Source organism: Mus musculus, chromosome 15 (assembly GCF_000001635.26).
Source record: "Mus musculus strain C57BL/6J chromosome 15, GRCm38.p6 C57BL/6J".
NCBI lineage: Eukaryota > Metazoa > Chordata > Mammalia > Rodentia > Muridae > Mus > Mus musculus.
The window spans coordinates 21,546,114-21,568,299 of NC_000081.6; the positions used below are offsets into that span (position 1 = coordinate 21,546,114).

The 22,186-nt window shown below is 37.1% G+C and overlaps 1 protein-coding gene across 11 annotated transcripts in view; it reads left to right on the forward strand.

The window, feature by feature from the left end:
- Nucleotides 1–22,186, forward strand: part of Cdh12 (cadherin 12) — a 1,149,544-nt gene that overhangs the window by 1,097,236 nt on the left and 30,122 nt on the right. For all 11 annotated transcript variants that reach the window (XM_011245344.3, XM_011245342.3, XM_011245345.3 and 8 more), the window contains one exon: nt 12,160–12,296. In XM_011245344.3, the coding sequence (XP_011243646.1) occupies nt 12,160–12,296 (137 nt within the window). The remainder of the gene's footprint in view (nt 1–12,159; nt 12,297–22,186) is intronic.

A 22,186-nucleotide genomic window follows, 5' to 3' on the forward strand; every position in this document is an offset into this window, starting at 1 on the left:
TTCATGAAATTCTTAGGCAAATGGATGGAACTAGAAAATATTTTCCTGAGTGAGGTAACCCAGTCACACATGGTATGCACTCACTGATAAGTGGATATTAGCCTAAAATCTCTGAATACTCAAGGTACAATTCATAGACCACATGACGCTCAAGAAGAAGGAAGACCAATGTGTGGGTGCTTCTGTCCTTAGAAGGGGTAACAAAATACTCAGGGAGCAAATAAGTAAACCAAACAAGAAGAGAAGAGATGGAAGGAAAGGCCATCTAGAGCCTGCCCCACTTGGGGATTCATCCCATATACAGTCATCAAATGCAGACAGTATTGTGGATGCCAAGAAGTACATGCTGACAGGAGCCTGATATAGCTGTTTCCTGAGGCTCTGCCAGAGCCTAACATATACAGAGGTGGATGCTTGCAGCCAACCATTGAACTCATCATGGGTGGCCAATGAAAGAATTAGAGGAAGGACTGAAGGAGATGAATGGGTTTGCAACCACATAGGAAGAGCAACAATATCAACCAACCAGAGCTCCCAGGGTCTAAACCACCAACCAAGGATTATACATGGAGGGACCCATGGCTTCAGCAGTATGTGTAGCAGAGGATGGCCTTGTTGGGAAATAATGGAAGAAGAGGCCCTTGGTCCTGTGAAGGTTTGATGCCCCCATTTAGAGGAATTCGAGTGCAGGGAGGCAGGAATGGGTGGGTGGATAGGAGCATACACTAATAGAAGCAGGAGTAGTGGGGATGGGATATGGGATTTCTGGGGGGCAACGGTAAGGAGGATAACATTTGAAATGTAAATAAATAAAATATACAATAATAATATTAGCTTACGGTTTAATCAAATCTATGAATATTTTTGAGCAAACATTTCCAGATTCCAAAGTTGTACTCAAAATTTCTCTGCTACTTAAATTTGTTTGGGGTTTGTACTACTTTTCTGTTGGTGTGATAAAACACATGATCAAAGTCAATTTTGGGGAAAGCAGAGTTTATTTTGGCTTATGTTTCCAGATGAAAAATATTCCATCATGACAGGCAGGCATGGCAAGAGAAACAGGAAGCTGAGAACTCATATCCTCAATAAAAAATTAGAATCAGAAAGAGAACAAGTAGACCTAGATTATGTGCCATTAAAACCTACCTCCACTGTCATAACTTCTCCAGCAAGTCCACATGTCCCAAACCTCACCAAATAGTACCTCCAACTGGAGATGAATTATCAAATGTCTGAGTCTACGGGAGACATTTTTTTTCAAACAATCACAGAGTCCTTATCTGAAATTTTAGTTGCATTTTCAGCAGATTGCTAAATAAATGACTATAATGTCAATAAAAATAATAAAATTAAACAATGGACCTATTTTATAATTGTTTTTCTTTGAACTTTATTATATACCTGAAAGTGTGTGAATTCCTTATGCATATTTGTATGATGTAACCTCTGCAGAAACATAACTACACCTGAAAAAACATTAATTTAGCTAAAAATAATAAACTGGTTAAGTTGAGTAACAGTAAAATTATGCTCTAACTTTTAAATATTTATTTTAACTTTTTAAAAGATTCAGGTAAGCTAATTGTTTTTAGCAAGATTCAGTGGCCTCATGAGGCATACCTATGAATATAATTTTGTTGAAGATTAAAACTATAGAGAGGGCTCCACCCACTCAGAGGAGAAGGGGATAGGGATGACCGGGAAGGGGGCAGTGAGTGAGATGTAAAGTGAATAAATAAAATAATAATAGCAATAATAACTAATTAAATTAAAAAAACCCACTAGATACTCAAACATTTTGTACAAACAAAGTATACTTTCATATTGTCCTATTACTGAATTTAATGATTTCATGTCTAGGTGTTGTACTTTTGAGGTTATTATGCTAAGATTCATGTCAAACCATTCCCACAACCAGATAAAAGCTGGACCAGCTGATGATAAACCAAGTCTTTGATATCACATGATTGTATTAGCCTTTACCTTCACAAGACTCAGGGTATTGAGGAGATGAGGAATTTATAATTATTATTTTATTTATTTATTTATACTCCAGTCCTTGCCCCCACCTCCTTGGTCCCTTTTCCCACAGTTCCTTATTCCATTCCTCTTCCCCTGGCCTCAGAGAGATTGCTACTACCACCCCACCAACCTCCCCTTTCTCTGGAGCCTCATGTCTCTTGAGGCTCTTCTTCCACTGAGGCCAGACCAGGAAGACGTCAGCTATATATGTGCCACGAGCCTTGTTGCAGCCCCTGTATATTTCTAGAGGGTCCCACTACCTCCCACTACTTGAGGCTGCATATTTCCATACATTCCCTTGGCTCTCTGGGCTTCTCAACTGTTTCCTCCTAACCATATCTTATTCTTTTCCCCTTTTCTTCTCATCCTCTCATCTCTCACTCAGGTATTTTCTTCCCTCTGCTTCTCTTGATTATTCCCCTTTCTCTTCTAAGTGGGATTAAAGCCTTAGCACTTGGGCATTTCTGCTTGTTACACCTCTTAATGTCTGTATGTTATATCCTAGCTATGCTGTACATTTTGACTAATATCCATTTATCAGTGAGTATATACCATGCATGCCATTTTGGGCTCAGCTTCCTCACTCAGGATGATACTTTCTAATTCCATCCATTTCTCTGCAAATTTTATGATGCCCTTGTTTTTAATAGCTGGATAGTATACCAGTATGTATAATTATAATACTGTAATAGCTTATTTGCTATTGCTGTGACCGAATACACAACAGAAACTACTCAAGCGGGTCAATATATATTCTGCTTCATGGTATTAGAAGGTTATGACAATGCTTGTTTGGTCCCATGAACTTGGAACAGTGATGGCAACAAAATCATAACAGAGCAGAACATTGTCATCTGACTGTACCGGAAGCAAAGTGCACATAAGAAGGAGTAAGAGCAGGACATACCCCCAAAGGTCTACTTCCAGTGACCTTATTCCAGCAACTTCTGTCACTACCACTATTCAGTGCAGCCCTCATAGGAAAAAAAAAATCTAGCAAGTGATTAATCGACTTCCTAAAGGGGAGTACTTTTGTTCTAGTAATTTATCATTACAGTTCATGTGTGCCCTATTTATGTTCTGTTTTACTTTCTGGAATCTTTTGAAGGATTAGAATTAACAGTGACATTAAAATAATTCATATATGTGGTATATATAGGATAAATATGTACAAGATTTATGATATTGTGTAACATTATAATAATCACTTATCAGTAAAAAACTGAAGCAGGAAACTCATCACATAAGCTACTCCATGAGAATGAGTTACAAAACCACAAGTAATTTTAAGTCTGTAAATTTACTAAAGAGTAAAACAATTCCATGTCGATAGTACAAACTTATAGAAAGGGAGATGGGGTGACAGAGAATAGATGATGATTTAATATTTATTTCAAATAACATATATATTGTGTATGTTACAGTCTTCAATATATATGAAGAGTTCTAGAAAAAATGTCATCAGTGGATCAGAGTATTAGATGAGAGTGAATAAGTAAACTCAGCTGGGCCAATGGGCTATGGGTAGGTTTAAAGAGAATATCCTTCTGAAGAAATCTGTAGAGTCGGGTCAGCCATAATGTAGAGTGTAGTGATCATGCTCCGTTGGCATCATCCAGAGACAGGAATGTCAGAACTTACCAAGTAATATAAATGAAAATTGCGATCCAGTAAACTGAGGAGGCAAGCAAGCTCTTTAACAGAGCCTGAGTTGTGTTCATAATTCATATGTCAGTTGTCTGTGAGGAATAGTTGAAGTGCAGCTTCTTTTTTATTTCCTCCAAATTTTTATTAGGTATTTACTTCATTTATATTTCAAAGGCTATCCCCAAAGTTCCCTCTACTCGGCCCCTGCTCCCCTAACCACCCACTCCCACTTCTGGGCCCTGGTGTTTCCCCTGTACTGGGGCATATAAAGTTTGCAAGACCAAGGGGACTCTCTTCGCAATGATGGCAGACTAGGACATCTTCTGCTACATATGCAGCTAGAGACACGAGCTACAGGGGTACTGGTTAGTTCATATTGTTGTTCCACCTATAGGGTTGCAGACTCCTTCAGCTCCTTGGGTAATTTCTCTAGCTCCTCCATTGGGGGCCCTGTGTTCCAGCCAATATCTGACTGTGAACATCCACTTCTGTGTTTGCCAGGCACTGGCTTAGCCTCACAAGAGACAGCTATATCAGGGTCCCTTCAGCAAAATCTTGCTTGCATATGCAACGGTGTCTGCGTTTTGTGGCTAACTATGGGATGGACTCAGGGTGGGGCAGTGTCTGGATTGTCCATTCTTTTGTCTCAGCTCCAAACTTTGTCTCTGTAACTCCTTCCATGGGTGTTTTGTTCCCAATTCTAAGAAGTGGCGAATTGTCCACACTGCTCTTCCTTCTTCTTGAGTTTCATGTGTTTTGCAAGTTGTATCTTGGGTATTCTAAGTTTCTGAGCTAAAATCCACTTATCAGTGAGTGCATATCATATGAGTTCTTTTGTGATTGGGTTACCTCACTCAGGATGATACCCTCCAGATCCATCCATTTGCCTAGGAATTTCATAAGTTCATTGATTTTAATAGCTGAGTAGTACTCCATTGTGTAAATGCACCACATTTTCTGTATCCATTCCTCTGTTGAGGGGCATCTGAGTTCTTTCCAGCATCTGGCTATGGCTATCTTGCTGAAAGCAATCTACACATTCAAGGCAATCCCCATCAAAACTCCAACTCAATCCTTCACTGAGTTAGAAAGGGCAATTTACAAATTCATCTGGAATAACAAAAGACCTAGGATAGCAAAAACTTTTCTCAATGATAAAACAATCTCTGGTGGAATCACCATGCCTGACCTAAAGCTGTACTACAGAGCAATTGTGATTAAAAACTGTATGGTACTGGTATAGCCACAGACAGGTAGACCAATGGAATAGAATTGAAGACCCAGAAATGAACCCACACACCTATGGCCACTTGATCTTTGACAAGGGAGCTAAAACCATCCAGTGGAAAAAAGACAGCATTTTCGACAAATGGTGCTGGCACAACTGGTAGTTATCAAATTGCTTGTATTTGTTTTAGGGATAAATATGTCATATTGGATAACAAGTTGGCATGATTTTCCTTGTGGGATACTATTTCTGAAACTCTGAGTATTCTTTAGGAGCCTATCACTCTTTGTGTAAAGGATGAGCTCTCCTGAATGCTCCCGCAAGTGCCTTGTAATAGATAATATTTTTTCCCTTGTTAAGCTCATGGTCAGGAAATCATATTAGTAAGACCTTACTGGTGTAGCTTATGATAGTCTTATGCAAACCACCCTATTGTCTGGCTCTTAATAGTCTTTCTATCTCTTCTTCATATAATGTTCTTTGAGTTTGCATTGCCAAAGTTGCTTTGTAGATCTCTCCTTTAATGGCTGGGCTTTACAACTCTACCTTTTCTTTGAAAGTAATTTTCTGTAATAGTCTGTTGCAAAGAGACTTTTTTTTTTCCTTTCTGTTCTCTGAACACAAGAGTGAGGTTTACACCTGAGGAATTTGCCTTTTTTCTTTGTGTACTTATACATTTTTTTAAATTTTTTATTAGGTATTTAGCTCATTTACATTTCCAATGCTATACCAAAAGTCCCCCATACCCACCCACCCCCAATCCCCTACCCACCCACTCCCCCTTTTTGGCCCTGGCGTTCCCCTGTACTGGGGCACATAAAGTTTGCTTGTCCAATGGGCCTCTCTTTCCAGTGATGGCCGACTAGGCCATCTTTTGATACATATGCAGCTAGAGTCAAGAGCTCCGGGGTACTGGTTAGTTCATAATGTTGTTCCACCTATAGGGTTGCAGATCCCTTTAGCTCCTTGGGTACTTTCTCTAGCTCCTCCATTGGGAGCCCTGTGATCCATCCATTAGCTGACTGTGAGCATCCACTTCTGTGTTTGCTAGGCCCCGGCATAGTCTCACAAGAGACAGCTACATCTGGGTCCTTTCGATAAAATCTTGCTAGTGTATGCAATGGTGTCAGCGTTTGGATGCTGATTATGGGGTGGATCCCTGGATATGGCAGTCTCTACATGGTCCATCCTTTTGTCTCAGCTCCAAACTTTGTCTCTGTAACTCCTTCCATGGGTGTTTTGTTCCCAATTCTAAGGAGGGGCATAGTGTCCACACTTCAGTCTTCATTCTTCTTGTGTTTCATGTGTTTAGCAAATTGTATCTTTTATCTTGGGTATCCTAGGTTTGGGGCTAATATCCACTTATCAGTGAGTACATATTGTGTGAGTTTCTTTGTGAATGGATCCCTGGATATGGCAGTCTCTACATGGTCCATCCTTTCATCTCAGCTCCAATGGTGCCGTATGAGGACTATACTTACGCATCTGTATAGTGTTCAGAGTCCAGTTGTGGGTGAGGCTGACTTAGTATATTAGTTATGGAAAGTTGTTCTGCAACAGTCATGACTTTATGAGCTACAGGTAATTATTTAGTTTTGTGATGTTAGGTATGTAGTCCTTCAAGTTGAGTAGGTTAAGTCTAATTAGAGAGCTGGAGGATGCTGCAAACATATGGGTTTCTCTACTACACTATTATTATTATCATTATTATTATGTCATACATAAAATCTTTGCAGCTACTAACAGATTATAGGCTCTACCTCAAATCTGTACTCTATTCCATTCACTGGTATCAAGTGTCTAATGTGACCCAAAAGTCTACCACCAGCAGGTATGGCTCAGGTTTCCTGGATTCTCTCTATGCAGAAATAACATGGAGCTTCATAATTTCACAGTGTGGAAGTTACAATAACAACATTTCTCTTATAGGCTTCTACTGTAAGTATCAGCAGCTAAATCCTTGCAGTTTAGCACAGAACAGTCTAAGCATATTTCTTTATCCACCTATGTGTGGTATTATTCCCCATGCTGACATTTTGTGTCAATGGCAACAATACTTTCCTAATGAGAATCAAGTAGGAAACCAAGAACTCCCTGTAGCCACTTTCAATGGTGGCAGATCAGAGGAGTGTGTCTAGTGTACAATAATCCATAAGAAAAAGAGGCTCAGTTGTTAGTCACCAAATATGGACCTCATCTTTAATACAAATAAATGTTAAGACTTGATGTTACAATAAAGCTTAGCTGTACTTGTGAATTGTATAGATATAATATATAAAATAAATGTAAATCAATGTGAAATATGTAATAGCACATAGGTGGATAGTCGTTAAATTGTTATAATTTACTGGAACTCTTATTAATATTAATTCAAACCACATCCACATGATAAAATTTATAATAGCTATTAAAAATAACTTAGGGTTAAAATGAAAATGCATATCCAAGACTTTTGTATAGCATTTGAAAATATTCAATGGAAACAAAAGCTTTAGAAGGGGAACAGAGAAATATAGATGAAGGCAGCAGAAGCAAGCTTCCTAGTAAAGTGTTTGTCTTACAAACACAAATCTCTGCTATCAAGCTCAATAATTCAGGTTCACAAAGATGATAAAAAGCCAGGTCTGGTGGCAAGTGATTTTAATGTCAAATGATGGAGGGGGAAAGAAACAGGTGTACAACTGGGGGATCACTGCCCAGAAAACACAGTCTATTTGGCAACTTCTAGGCCAATTCGATAGACAATCAATGTCAAAAAGAAAGAAAGAAAGAAAGATAGAGAGAGAGAGAGAGAGAGAGAGAGAGAGAGAGAGAGAGAGAGAGAGAGAGAGAGAAAGAAAGAAAGAAAGAAAGAAAGAAAGAAAGAAAGAAAGAAAGAAAGAAAGAAAGAAAGAAAGGAAAAGAAAAGAAATATGGACAGCTCCCAAGTTGCACACACATTACACACCTACACTCACACACACACACACACACACACACACATATACACACTTTGGAACGTATACATCTGTGTGTAAGTGGACATGTCTGTAATTGCAAGTATTGACCAAAGCTCATTTTATTGGGGGATAGGGGACTAACATCACATATTTAAGTATTTAGGGATTAAGTTGCATGATTTCTGTTAAATGTCATCAGGTGTGTCTGGCAAATATCACTACACATAATATACTATGATTATAAAAGAAATGTAAAAAATATTAACTTAGGAAAGATAATACTTATTGTAATATTTATATAATTTTATGGTACTTAGAAGAAAATAAAATAAAATAAAATAAAGTGCTGGTCCTCTTTTACCATGGCTAATACAACTCATGCAACAAGTACTATGAAGTAACTAACAGTTATTAAATATGGAAAAGGTACAAAGTATTTATTCACTTCAGGTAAGCAATAATTCTATTCTTTTACACTATCAGAATTTTATATCATATAATTAAAATAGTTGAAAATAAAGCTCAAGGCAATTTTTAAAATCCTATTATTGATAAATATCTTCTTAAACAATGCAGTTTTGAGCAACTTAAATTCTTAGTATTAGTTACTTTTCCATTGCTGGGTGTAAACAACATGATTAAGATAACTTATAGAGTGCTATATTTGAGCTTAAGATTCTGAATAGATAAGAGACCTTCACTATCATTGTGGTGAATCATGGAACCATGTCACTGGGTACACATGGTGTCTGGAACAGTAAGCTGATAGAAGCAAGGAGACAAAGAGAGATGGAGAGAGATGGGGGGAGGGGGAGGGAGGGAGGAAGAGAGAGAGAGAGAGGGAGAGAGAGAGAAGGAGAGAGAGAGAGGGGGGAGAGAGAGGGAGAGAGAGAGAGAGAGAGAGAGAGAGAGAGAGAGAGAGAGAGAGAGAGAGAGAGCCTCTCCTAAACAAGCCCAGACAGATTACCAACCTGTGGCCAAATATTCAAATGTCACTTTGGTGGAATATCTCATTAAGTACACAGGAATACTTAAGCTATACTATCAATAATTTGTTTTGCTATGAAAACTGTAATGATAAATGTTGAGTAATAAACTACATATTTGGCACAAATATGTGCCAAGAAAATATTTTAGGAATTGACAAATTATTCCTGATACTAGTCCGTTCCTAGTGAAACTCTTTTTCATTTTATGCAGCTACAGAATAAAACAAAAAACAAAAAACAAAAAAACAAACAAAAAAAAAAAAACCACCTTTGTTCTTTTTACCTGAAACAAGCATAAAAACATATTTAAAATTCTTCATTTCTATCACCTATGCCCTTCAATGTAGAGAGTCATTTGATCACTTTCTGGGTCTTCCTCAAATCCTAATTACTTACTGATTTGATTTGCCTTCCTTCCTCTCTTTGGACAGCACATCCCAACCCCGTTTTTATTAATCATTCCATTAATTTACATCTCAAATGATACCCTGCTTCCTGGTTACCACCCCTCACCATCCTACAACCTCCCTCCCCTCCCTCCTTTTTGCCTCTATGAGGGTGCTCCCCACCCAGGTATTCACCCTCTCCTGCCCCATCCCTCCAACACTCCCCTAATCTGGGACATCAATCCTCCACAGGACCAAGGGCCTCCCCTCCCATTGATGTCAGACAAAGCCATTCTCTACTACCTCTGTCTCTGGAGCTATGGATCCCTCCCTGTACACTCATTAGTTGATGGTCTAGTCCTTGGGAACACTAGGTCGTCTGCCCAGATGATATTGTTCTTCTTATGGGGTTGTAACCCCCTCAGCTCCTCCAGTCCTCCTGCCATCTTCCCCACCAGGGTTCCTGAACTCAGGCTAATGGTTGGCTCTAAGCATCCACATCTCTTTTTGGTCAGTTGCTGGCTTAAGCACTCCTCAAAGCTCATTGAATCAAACCCATCCTTGCTGTACAGGCTATTCTCTCTATTGGAAGATTCTAGAATGCCTGAAATTCTCACTTAGCAGTGTTGTCCTGTTTGGATGCAAGTAACCCATGTCCTTTAAATTGGCCAATGTTAATCAGTGTTGTAGCAACCCTCTCAATAATTGGTCACTTACACAACTCTTTCCTATAATATGCAAAGATACTCAAGAACTAAATCACTTACCTTCTTCCTGTTATAACTCTGTCTTCTTTCTGTGATAATACATACAGCGTGACTTTTCTATAGCTCTTTCCTATGGTTTCTGCTGCCAACGCAGCTTCCTGAAATAGGTTCTATCTTTCTTGTCTGTGATTGCCAGTCTTTCTTTGGATCATTTCTATATAGCTTTCTAGGGCCATCCAATCATCAGGTGCACAGAATTTTTCTTCTTCAGCCACTAGATTTTATACAAGCTATTTTTCATCAACACTACTGCAAGGCCTTTTCGGATCATCTATCAGGCGTTGAAATCATCTAGAGATAAAAGTCTCTTCAGATCATCAGTGGTGAACATTATATGCCATTTTATACACTTACCTCTAGCAAGGTGTTTAGCGTGCAGTAGGAACTCATCTATTATGCAGTACACACAATCCGCATCTATGGCGCCTCATAAAAATTAGCTAATGATGCTAATAATTTACAACTATTCTTTTGAATTACTATGTTTATTTGAATAGAGGGGTTAATAAAAGGGATATTATGATGAAAATAAACATCTGTTCAGAAAAGGCTTGCAATAGGAAGAATAAAAATAAGACATTTCAATGCTCCTTAATTTTTCAATGTGCCATAACCACATTTGGTTTTAGGGAATTCTTCCTATAGGGAAAGCTATCACAATGAAATTCTGAGGCTTCAATGCTCTCTTTCATGGTGGGTCAGAAGCTAAGGCACCAAAAACAGATGAACATCACAGTTCATCACTTGTTCCAATCATAACAACTTGTGGTAGAAAGGTCAGTTACTAATAGATATTAATATATTAAGTTCATAAATCTCATTCATAAAGATTATGAGACTTGATCTGGATTCAATCTCTCAGCTCAATGACAGGAAAGATGAGAGCTACATAAAAAGTTTCTCAAAATAATAACTTCATATAGAGATGCACATATATATTCCTAAGAATTGATTATGAAAAATTACTAGTTTGTGGTAAGGTAATGGCAAAAGGACAACTTCAAGGATATCATTCACTTTAGCTCCTATATTTAATAACTTTTTTGGGTTCCATAGAGTACAAAAGACTATTTGTAAGTGTGCTACACTTTGTGCCTCCCTAGGAGCACAGCCACTTTCTCTCACAACATTCTACTTCAAGTTGTAAATACGAAATAATAGTAGTTCTGTTACAAATATCAAATTGGCTGATAAATTCAGAAATATTTCATACTCTGAGCTTTGATTTCTTCATATGCAGCATATAAAGATTAATAATGCTTAATTTGAATAGTTATGAAGATAATGAGTTAATGTTTATAATCATAGAATAGCTCTTACCTTTTTCTAATTCTTGCTCTCTCCTTTCTTCTATCCTCTCTCCCTCCCTCTCTCTCTCTCTCTCTCTGTTCATGCATGTGTGTGTGTCTCTCTGTGTGTGTATCTCATTGTAAGTTATTTTTATAGCATGTTTAGTACTCTAGAATATAAACCCAACACTGAATAAAATATCAATTTGATAATGTGACCAAAAATATCTCAATCATCCCACATATATATCATTACCTGAATATTTAAGAAAATTTAACTCCTGCTCTCTTATTCATATTATGAGATTTTCCTTCTAAGTAATACAAAGAAGATGATATTATCTGGCCAAAAGTGTCAGATAATGTAAAAAATACAAAGACATGAGGACTCATCAGGACCTAATTTCATAGAATCCCCACTTTTGAGTCGGTTTTTATTTGCTTCCTATAGCGTTATCTTTCCCCCTTTCAAGGAAACACAAAGACTGCATGTCTGTTCTGCCTTAGTCATTTGCAGACATCTCTCCACATCCCTCATCTTTCCCATTGATATCATTGAGGAATTCTTTTACTACTTGAGAAAGTTTTAATATTCAGCAGTTTAAGGAAACCCATGGTCAGCTTTAGAATTGTAGTCTCTGCTGAGCTTTCAAGGTGTCAAGACCCTAAAATAATATGAACAGCCAGAGTACTAAATCTTTCATTATTTCCAGTTTCCCCTTGAGCATACTGACTTTGCAATAAAGAAGCTGTCATTTAGAGTCTTCTTTATTGCAAGGTGGTTAATAGCTACAGGGTGAAAAATAAGGAACTGTGTCAAGTTACCCTCACTGCCATTATGATTCATGTGTAATCATTGCACATTTGCATCTCCTCTGTTCACATACAGGTACTTCATAGATTGGAAGAGTGATGGGGAGAGCTACTTTACAATAGATGGAACGGAAGGAACCATCGCCACTAATGAATTACTAGACAGAGAGAACATGGCGCAGTATAATTTCTCCATAATTGCAAGTAAAGTTAGTAAGTATGGCATGGGCAGGATTAATGTTACACTGAGTTCTGTGGATTTAACACTCTTAAACGAGTCCCTACTGGGGTATTTTTTATTTTTGGAATGACAGCTGAGTAGTCTCCCAGGGAAACGCAGAAACCTGTTCCTTTTCCTAATAGCATAAGTCCAGAGAGATTGTGACAGCTGCCAGAAGCCCTGTTTGCAAGATTGCATGAAAATCTATCTGGAGGCAAGTTTCTGTGTGTGACCTCACCCTACTCTACTCAATACTCAAATTTACGGAAGTGTCAATTTCTCTTCCACAAATATTCCTTGTATCTATATCATTGAGAGTAATGTGAGTTAGGAAGGAAGGGAAATAAGTAGATGAAATCATTTATTATAAAATATTTTCTGAGTCTTATGGAAGCGTTTTTTAAACTGTCATTTCCCCTTTCCCTCCTACTTCATGAGACCATGCGTAATTGAAAAAGAGTACTTGAAAAGGAAAGTTTTAAGGGTTTTTTGAGCGTGCATTGCTTATAATATACAGATAGTTTGGAATTCCTTGTGTTTACTTGTGTAGAAGATAATTATCTAGGCTTACAGTGAAAATAGAACTTGTTTAAAAAGATACTAAGATGTTGCATATATATTGCAATTTAAATGCAAGAATGTTTAATACTTAGCTGTTGGCATTAGTGTATTCATGAGAGGCACTTGGTCCCTGTGGTCCTTTGAGAGTTAGGGAAGTCCATATTAATATTTCTTAGAAAAAAACATGAGTCAAAATAATTCTCCATATCTCAAATATATCACCAACCAATTTTATTATTATGTACCTCCTCTAATTCTTGAATGTAAATTGTGATGTTTAATATTGTTTGGCAGTTAGATAGCATTCATTATCACTTAATAGGTAAATCTCAAGCCATGCCTTTAAAGGATTATGCAAAGTATGTTAGGTTCTTGAAATATTTGAGTCTGTGATGGACTATCTAAATTATCTAGTCTGTTGATTCTGGAAGATACACTTTGAAAGAACATCAGCATCCCATGGAATTGGGTGCTATATTGAAAGGAGAAATGCAGGTGAGCATGAACATACTTTGATCTGACTGTTAATACAGTATGACCAGCTGCCTCAAGTTTCTGCTATCATAACTTCTATCAATGATTGTCTGTATGCTAGAACTGTGAGTCAAAACCAGCCTTCTTTCCTCACATTGCTTTGGCTAGGGTATTATTAAAGGTTTAGAAAAATAAAAGGACTGGAAAGTTGAGATCTAGAAATGGAACCATTGCTGAAATAAAACTGAACATATGGTTGGGATGTCTTTGCACCTCATTTGCAGGAAGACTGACCAAGGGTTTGGACTGAGTATAAAAGGGCTTTAATACTACAAGCTGAGTTTAAAGGGCAAATTTAGAGGGATCTAAAGACAAATGAAAAGGAAAAACAAATAGTGACTCAGCTCACAAGGTTTCGTTGTTGAACAAGGGATATGTCAGGAAGTATGCTGGTGTATATTCATGTGATATTCTGGCACAAATCTAGCTGTATGATGCCTCGTCCTGAGAACTTGTGAAGTCAAGACTGACTACCAAAAGCCTCATGTAGTAAATATGCAAATTTACTCATCTATCCCCCCAAATCAAATTGTAAATTTTAAATCTGTAATTCAGATTCAACCTAAAATAAATGTATAGTTTATAAGCTGTGGAGAGCACCATGTTTCAAAAACAGAATTTTTTGTTGTTGTTGTAATTTATGAAAAAATTAAGAATAATGTCTAGTCAAGGACATCTCAAATTAGGGGTAGATACAAATGAACTGAAGTAAAGATTTAGTAAACTAAGCCATGAGTATTTGATAAACTTTAGGTTGTTCCATTTTAGTTGTACAATGGAGAAAGGTGCAAACTTTATTAATGATGTCAGATGCTAAATTACAAATTATTAAAACAATAGGAAATTCTTCTGACAGAGTTTCCTGAAATGTATATTTCTGAATGTAAACATCTAAAATATAATAACATTCTCATCCAATATAATAAAACATTATTATATTATATACTAATATATATATATTCTAATACATATACTATATTAGAATAATAAGCAAGAGAAGAATGAACTGCTTATTGAAAATATTCTAATAACCATATGTCTTGAATGCCTTATAATCCTTCAATGGTTTTGTCCATGATGTTGAAGTCAGGAGATAAATTCTCTGAAATAGTGCGTTGGGTACCTAGCATCACACATCACACATACAAAAAGCACTTCCAGTGAACAAGATTTTTACATGTTATAGAAAAAATGTGTGAAATTTGCCTGTACATGGAGTGACAGACACCTGTTTATTATGTTTTCTTCATGTGAGTACTAGTACCTCTCAATATTATAACCATGGCTGTGTCATACTCCAGAAGATTTTCTGTTTATTCACCTGGGGGGGTTGTGTGTTCCACCTCTGTGTGGAGGTCAGCTTTAAGGAGTTAATTTATCCATTCTACCACATAAGCGTTGTTGGGAATAAATGTGGGCCACTAGCCTTATCAGAAAGAAACTTTAAACACTAAGTCACCTTACAGGAACATCTTAGGACTATTACTTTAATACAAGATATTGAATGTACTTAAGTCAATACAAATCAGTATTTCTAGATGTGTTTTTCAGATATATACATATTAACTAAGTGCTCTGAACTATAATAATGTCTAATAAAATTTAAGCACAATGCCAGCAGTTCCCCATGCACTTATATGAGTACAAATTTGGAAAAACAAAAACAAGTAGAAATCAACCATCACAACTATCCATATTGATTCAAATTTTAGTGAGTAATGAATTCTAAAAACTATTATTTCAAATGACAGATTAGTATAACTTTTGTTTTATATTTGTGTATGTATACACATACACACACACATACACACACACACACACACACACACACACACACACACATTATATAGATGACCTAAATAACTCTTTTTCTCTTATATTCCAAGGATATTTGACTTTTACTTTGTAGATCTAGGTAGCTTATCTATCATTTTCTAATTTTATTTTTTTTTCAAGTAGTTATATGGAAACACTTTTGTATTCTCAAAGAAAGATATGTTTGATTTGTAATAGAAATATCAACATTTAAATAGCTGTTGTAAGAATAATACTTTGAGGAAAGAATAACTTAAGAAGTTTTTACACTATTTCACCAAGAATTGCTATGAATTATTTCTATGGGAATAATAAATCTTTAGCACCACAATAGACTTCACATTGTTTTGGAAATTGTATCTTCTTATCACTATTAGATGTTACAAAAATTATGATTAATTGTAAATTTATGTTAAAGTACTTCATATTTTATTTAAAATTTTTATGTGAATATGAGAAGGATATAGTAATGCCAAGGTGTCAAAATGTGCTAGATCAATCTATGTTCTCCACCAGTTTTCAAGGAAAACATTCATCCCAGGTTTTTATTAATTACTATCTGGATATATTTATTTATAATATTTATTATTAATTACTATCTGGATGTATTTTACAGTTAAAATTACATAATTAACTTTTCACATAAAAATTGCTTTTGATCAATGTATACATTTTGGTAGCATACATGTTTTCTAAGGTCTAAAAGCAGGAAACATTTTTACATGAGGTTATTATTCTATTGATATCATCTATCATTCCTATTTTGTTTGTACAATGAACTTAACTTCAAGTTAAGTATGAAATTCAAACACTAGCTTGACAAAACCACTTTTGTCCATGATAAATCTTACTTTACAAAGTATAAATATTTTGAATTATAATATTTATATATATGCATAAGTGGAAATAAATTAAAATGAAGTGTATTACATTGACAACTGTATGTTTCTTTTCCAAATTTGCTATTTATTAATATTTATTATTTTTCTAAGAATACAAGAGTAACATGAATGATTTTTTTTTTTATGAACCTAGTAGTCAGTATATTTAACTTGTCACCACAGGTATCTTGGGAACAAGCTTAATTTAAAAAAATTAGTCAGATTGCTCTTACAAATGCAAAACCATAAAAACACCATGCTGACATGGTTAACATAAGGAGATCTTCCAAAAGCTGCATGACATCTGCTAGGTATCCGCAAGAGTATACGGATGAGTAGCATGCCTATCAAACCCATTGAGATCACTGGACATCACTGTTCTATTTTATTATCCATGAGTCTATTTATGTCCAGTCTCCCTCTAGCTGTCAAGTGTGGTGGTTTGAATATGAGTGAGTAGCCTTATTCGGAGTTGTGGCCTCATTGAAATAGGTATGGCCTTGTTGGAGGATGTGTGGCCTTGTGGTAGTGGGCTTTGGAACCCTTGTCCTAGCTGCACGGAAGACATTTTCTTTATTCTACCTTTGGATAAAGATGTTGGACTTCTATCTCCTTCTTCAGTAACATGCTTGGCTGCCTTGTTTCCTGTTATGATGATAATGGTCTAAGCCTCTGAAATTGTAAGACTGCCCCAACTAAATATTTGCCTTCATAAGAGTTACATTGGTCATTGTGTCTCTTCAGAGCAATGAAAACCCAAGTTAAGAAGTTGGTACCAGTGACTGGGGTATTGTTGTGATAGGGCTGACCATGTTTTTGTTTAGAGGAGTGTGGATTTGGGAAGTTTTGATTTGGGAAACAATGGAATGCTCTATTGACAATCCTGGTAGGAATATGGAAGACAGTCATGCTGTAGGTGGTTTGACCTCTGGAGGCTGCTGGTTCAAGAGACTTCAGATGAGAATTTTAGCACATGACCTAGAGACTGTTCTTGTGATATTTTGGTGAAGAATGTGGCTGCTATTTTGCCTTTGTCTGAAGAGGCTCCATGAAAATAAGCTGAAGATAATTCAGATTAATTGCATTGACAAAGGAAGTCTCAAAAATAGTCCAGCATGGACTTCATGCTCTGGTTTACTTTCACTATAAGAATTCTGACCAAACATCACAAGGTTAGAAAGAAAACTACAAAATGTAAGGTTCGACTATTAAAGGGACACCACAATGTGGAATGGAGCTAAACCTGTGTTCAAGAAGATAGATTAAGGGAGAGGCGACCTTGGGCAAATTTTCACTCACCTAAGTTTATTGTTTGTGTGTTTATAGTTGAACAAGGAATAGTTATATCTAAGTATTAGTGTGACCTTATTATTCTTTTCATTTGGACATGAGGAGATATAATTATATGTCAGAGTGACAATGCATGTATTGTGATAGCTACTCTCAGTTGTCAACTTGACTATATACGAAATGAACTACAGTATAGAACTTATAAGACCTTGGGGGTAAATACCTTTAGTCTCAGCAGATAGAACCATGCATGTCTCAGAGTTCAAGGTCTGTTTAGAAAGCAACTTCCAGCACAGCCAAGCCTAGAAAATAAAGGATATAATAAGACAAGAGGGTATATTTCCACTACAGTAATTAGCAGAACTTGTCAGGTTTAGCCATGTGGCTCTGACTTTAGAGAAAATACAAGGGACTACAGGGATAATTGATGATGGATAGCTGGAGGTAAGAAATTAGTGATGATTAAGAGACCATCATCACTGAGGTAAAGTCTTCTGGTAATTGTTTTCTGAGATCACAAAGAAGCTGTGTTCCAGAGAAAGAAAGGGTTATACCTTGTGTTGTAGCTGGATTTCATAAAATGTAAGAATCACCCAGGTGATTCTTTGAAGGCATGAAGACATCATCAAGAGCAAGTGCGTTTTGGCACTGGGAGAGGTCAGGGAAGGCCATTGGTGAAGGTGAGGCCTCAGTTGCAGTTGCAGGGATCATGCACAGGAGTTGAGGTTTGTCACCATGAAGAGAGCCTATGAGAGGCTATTGGTGAAGCCTAGTAGCAGTAGAAGATTCCAGTGAATTGTAGATGCCAGTACCATGGGATGATCACCAAAAACTAAAGCAGCAAAGGAATGAATTCAACCAGAGCTTAGGTTGCTACAGTGAGCAGAGATGGAAACATAACTCAAGCCCTATGGAGGAAACCAGCAGATCATATGTGAATTTCAGACTCTGGAACAAGAAGCTGTACGGTTGAAGTTAACTTGGATACCCCAAGATGCTAGATATGCCAGAGTTGTGAAATGCCTGCTGAAGAAAGCTGGACTTGGATCTAGCCCAAGAGAAAGATATGTACTATAGTCATCAAATATGAAAGGAGTTGGACATTAGGCACAGAGATGAAGAGTTTGAAGATTGCCCAGCTGGCTTTTGGTCTTGCTTTCATCCAGTATTTTCTCACTATGACACTGTGAAATGATAATGTATATCCAGTAATGGTGCAGGTATTCGCTCAGCTATATAAATTTTGATTTTACACTTAAATGATTAAATAAACCTAAGAAGACACTTTGAACATTGGACTTTTAATGTTGTTGAGGATGCTATTAAACTATGGGAACTCTGGAAATTGTACTAAATGTATTTTGCATTATGCTATGGCTAGGTATGGCTCCCTTAGACTCATGTTTGAACAAGACAATGGGTGCCAGGGAGTGAATGAAGTAGTTTGACTATGTTTGATCCAGGATCTGAGTGGCAGTATTAGAAGGTTTAGCCTTGTTGGAGTGAGTGTTGCCTTCTTGGAGGAAGTGGGTAATGGTGGGTGTGGTCTTCGGGACACTTCTCCTAGCTGCCTGTAGCCCAACAGTCTCCTTCTGCTTCCAAAGGAAGCAGATGTAGAGCTTTTAGCTTCTTCTCCAGTAACATGCCTGTCTGCACACTGCCTATTTTCCTCCTATGATTATAATGGACAGAACCTCTGAAACTATAAGCCTACCTCTTACACGCGTTCGCGACCAGCCAGGAAAGACGCAACAAACCGGAATCTTCTGCGGCAAAAGCTTTATTGCTTACATCTTCAGGAGCCAGAGAGCAAGAGAGCAAGAGAGAGAATGGCAAAACCCCGTCCCTTTTAAGGAGAATTATCCTCCGCCTAGGACGTGTCACTCCCTGATTGGCTGCAGCCCATCGGCCGAGTTGTCGTCACGGGGAAGGCAGAGCACATGGGGTGGAGAACTACCCTTGGCACATGCGCAGATTATTTGTTTACCACTTAGAACACAGGATGTCAGCGCCATCTTGCAACGGCGAATGTGAGGGCGGCTCCCCACACCTACCCCAATTGAATGTTTGCCTTTATAAGAGTTGCATTGGTCATGGTGTCTATTAAGAGCAATAGAAACCCTAATTATGACATCAGGAAAACAGAACAGGTAATGTCTCATACACATTTTCATTTTTAGTCAATTTAAGTTTTCCCTTAATTTCTATTATTTTCTTTTTTTAATATTTCTGTTTTCATTCTCACTGGGGTCAATAGAAATACCACACAAAATACGAAAGAGAAATCATTAAGAACCACTTATGTTTCGAGGAGAAATCTTGATGTACTATTGCACATTAAGTGAACACAGAGAATGAAAGTAGATGGGATATTTTCAAAAAGTAAAATTTTAATATTTTAATTATCTTGGAGGAACTGTAGAGAGAATAAATATGACCAAAACATGTTGTACAAAAATCCCAAAAACTAATTTAAAAAGTTGAAGAATATAGATGTATCTGACATATGTAATGTTGAAAATATTCACAAATATCTAAATATTATCTACAACTCTGATAATATATAGAATTTTATTTAACAGATAAAAATAATCATACATATCCAATATTTAAAAGTTGAATGCAAATAATTAAAAAATAAATATTTGAACCTTTTAAAACCCATTTAACTCTATTTTGAGTGAAGATGTTTTCTCAGTTAGTTTTACTGTAAATATGGCAAAATCCTTAATCATTTGAGAAGAGAAAATGTTAACTGAATAATTACAGAGATCTCATTGTCTTGTATATGGGCATGCTGACTGTTATGTGATATAGGAGAACCTAGACCGGGCCTGGGCTGTGTAAGAAAGGAAATTCATCAGAGCAGGCAAGCCAGCCAGTAAACAGCATTTTTCCTTGGTCTCCACTATAGTTCCTCCTTCAGGTTCCTGTTCCAACTACTCTCAGTGACTGACTGCTGCCAGGACAAGTGACAAAAACTTCTCCCGCTTCAAGTTGCTGTAGGCCATGATGGTGATCTCAGCAGCTAAGGCAAAGTAGAACTCCCCATGTGATTGTTTTGGTTAGCATATCTTATCACAGCAATAAAAGTTAAACTAGAATGTGAATAATTGAACAAGAGAAGAAAATAAAAATCCAAACTCAAAATATCCATTGATAAAATGCCATAAATCATTATTAGTAGCTAACAGTTCTACATGATTTCCTCTTTATTATAATTAAAAATAGTTAGAAGCAAGATATCTCATTTGTAGATAAAATTAATCATTCTGTCTAGCCCATGAAAAGGATACACAATCCCGGAATTTTTATTACAAGCGGTAAGCCTGGATTGGACAGGTTTGGAGCTATTCTAACTTATTTCACAGCCATAAATCACCTTGTTACTTGCTGGGTTTTTTTCCTGGTCATGTGCTCATGCTCCCTCTCCTCTCACAGCTCTTCCTCCAACTTTCTCCTTGCTTCTTCTCCTCCCCCTCTCTCCCTGCAACCTCCTCACTCTCTTCTCAAGCTCGACCTTTCTCCCCCAATTGTCTAAACAGAGGCTGTAGCCTTTTACTGACCAGTTAAACTGAAGAGAAAAGTTTACATAGCATCACTAGGTGTACATCTGTAGCATCCTGGCAACCAGATCTTGAGAAGTAATATTTTGAATTAGTATACAAACAGCATCAGAGCAACCCACTACAAAAATGACCAAACCATTACTAACTAACATTCAGTAAATGATTATTAAATGTTTATGATTCTACACAACTTTCTCCTTATCATCAAAAACTATAGATCTAAAACTCCTCATTGCATAAAGTTATTCATGTGAGGTATTTGAGAAAACAATCCCAGAAACCTGGGAAAATCATGGTGATTTTCAGAATCTGGCAGTAGCATTGGGGGCAAGAGGTCCAGCAGAGAATAGTTGGACAAAAGTTTATTAATGTAGATGTTGACCTGCAGTACGAGGTTTATAACTAAGCTGTATTTTCTTTTCTTTTTTTTAATACTTTTTATTAGGTATTTTCCTCATTTACATTTCCAATGCTATCCCAAAAGTCCTCCATACCCTCCCACCCACTCCCCTACCCACCCACTCCCACTTTTTGGCCCTGGCATTCTCCTGTACTGGGGCATATAAAGTTTGCAAGTCCAATGGGCCTCTCTTTCCAGTGATGGCCGACTAGGCCATCTTTTGATACATATGCAGCTAGAGTCAAGAGCTCCAGGGTACTGGTTAGTTCATAATGTTGTTCCACCTATAGGGTTGCAGATCCCTTTAGCTCCTTGGGTACTTTCTCTAGCTCCTCCATTGGGGGCCCTGATGACTGTGAGCATCCACTTATGTGTTTTAAGCTGTATTTTCTTCTCTGAATTCTTCCACATACTTATATCTTTATTTTAGCTAATTTTAATAGTTTACAAAACGTAAATGATTTTTTTGTATGTTCTATGCATTAGGACCCTGTTTTATTATTCTTACCTCTTCTCGGTCTTTTATCTAGGACCATATCAGAAGCTTTATTTTCTACTTTTAAATTTTTATTTTATTTTTCTACTTATTTACTTTACATCCCACTCACTGTACCCACTCATGCCACTCCCTCCCACAGTCTTTCCTGTATCATCCTCTCCCCTTCTCCTACTGAGCAAGTAGTTGCCCTCCTGTGTATTCCCCCACCCTGGAACATAAAGTCTTTGTGAGGCTAGGCACTTCTCCCCCACTGAAGTGAAACAAGGCAGCTAAGTTAGAAGAACACATTCCACATGCAGATAACTGTTTTCAGGTTAGCTCCCATTCTAGTTGT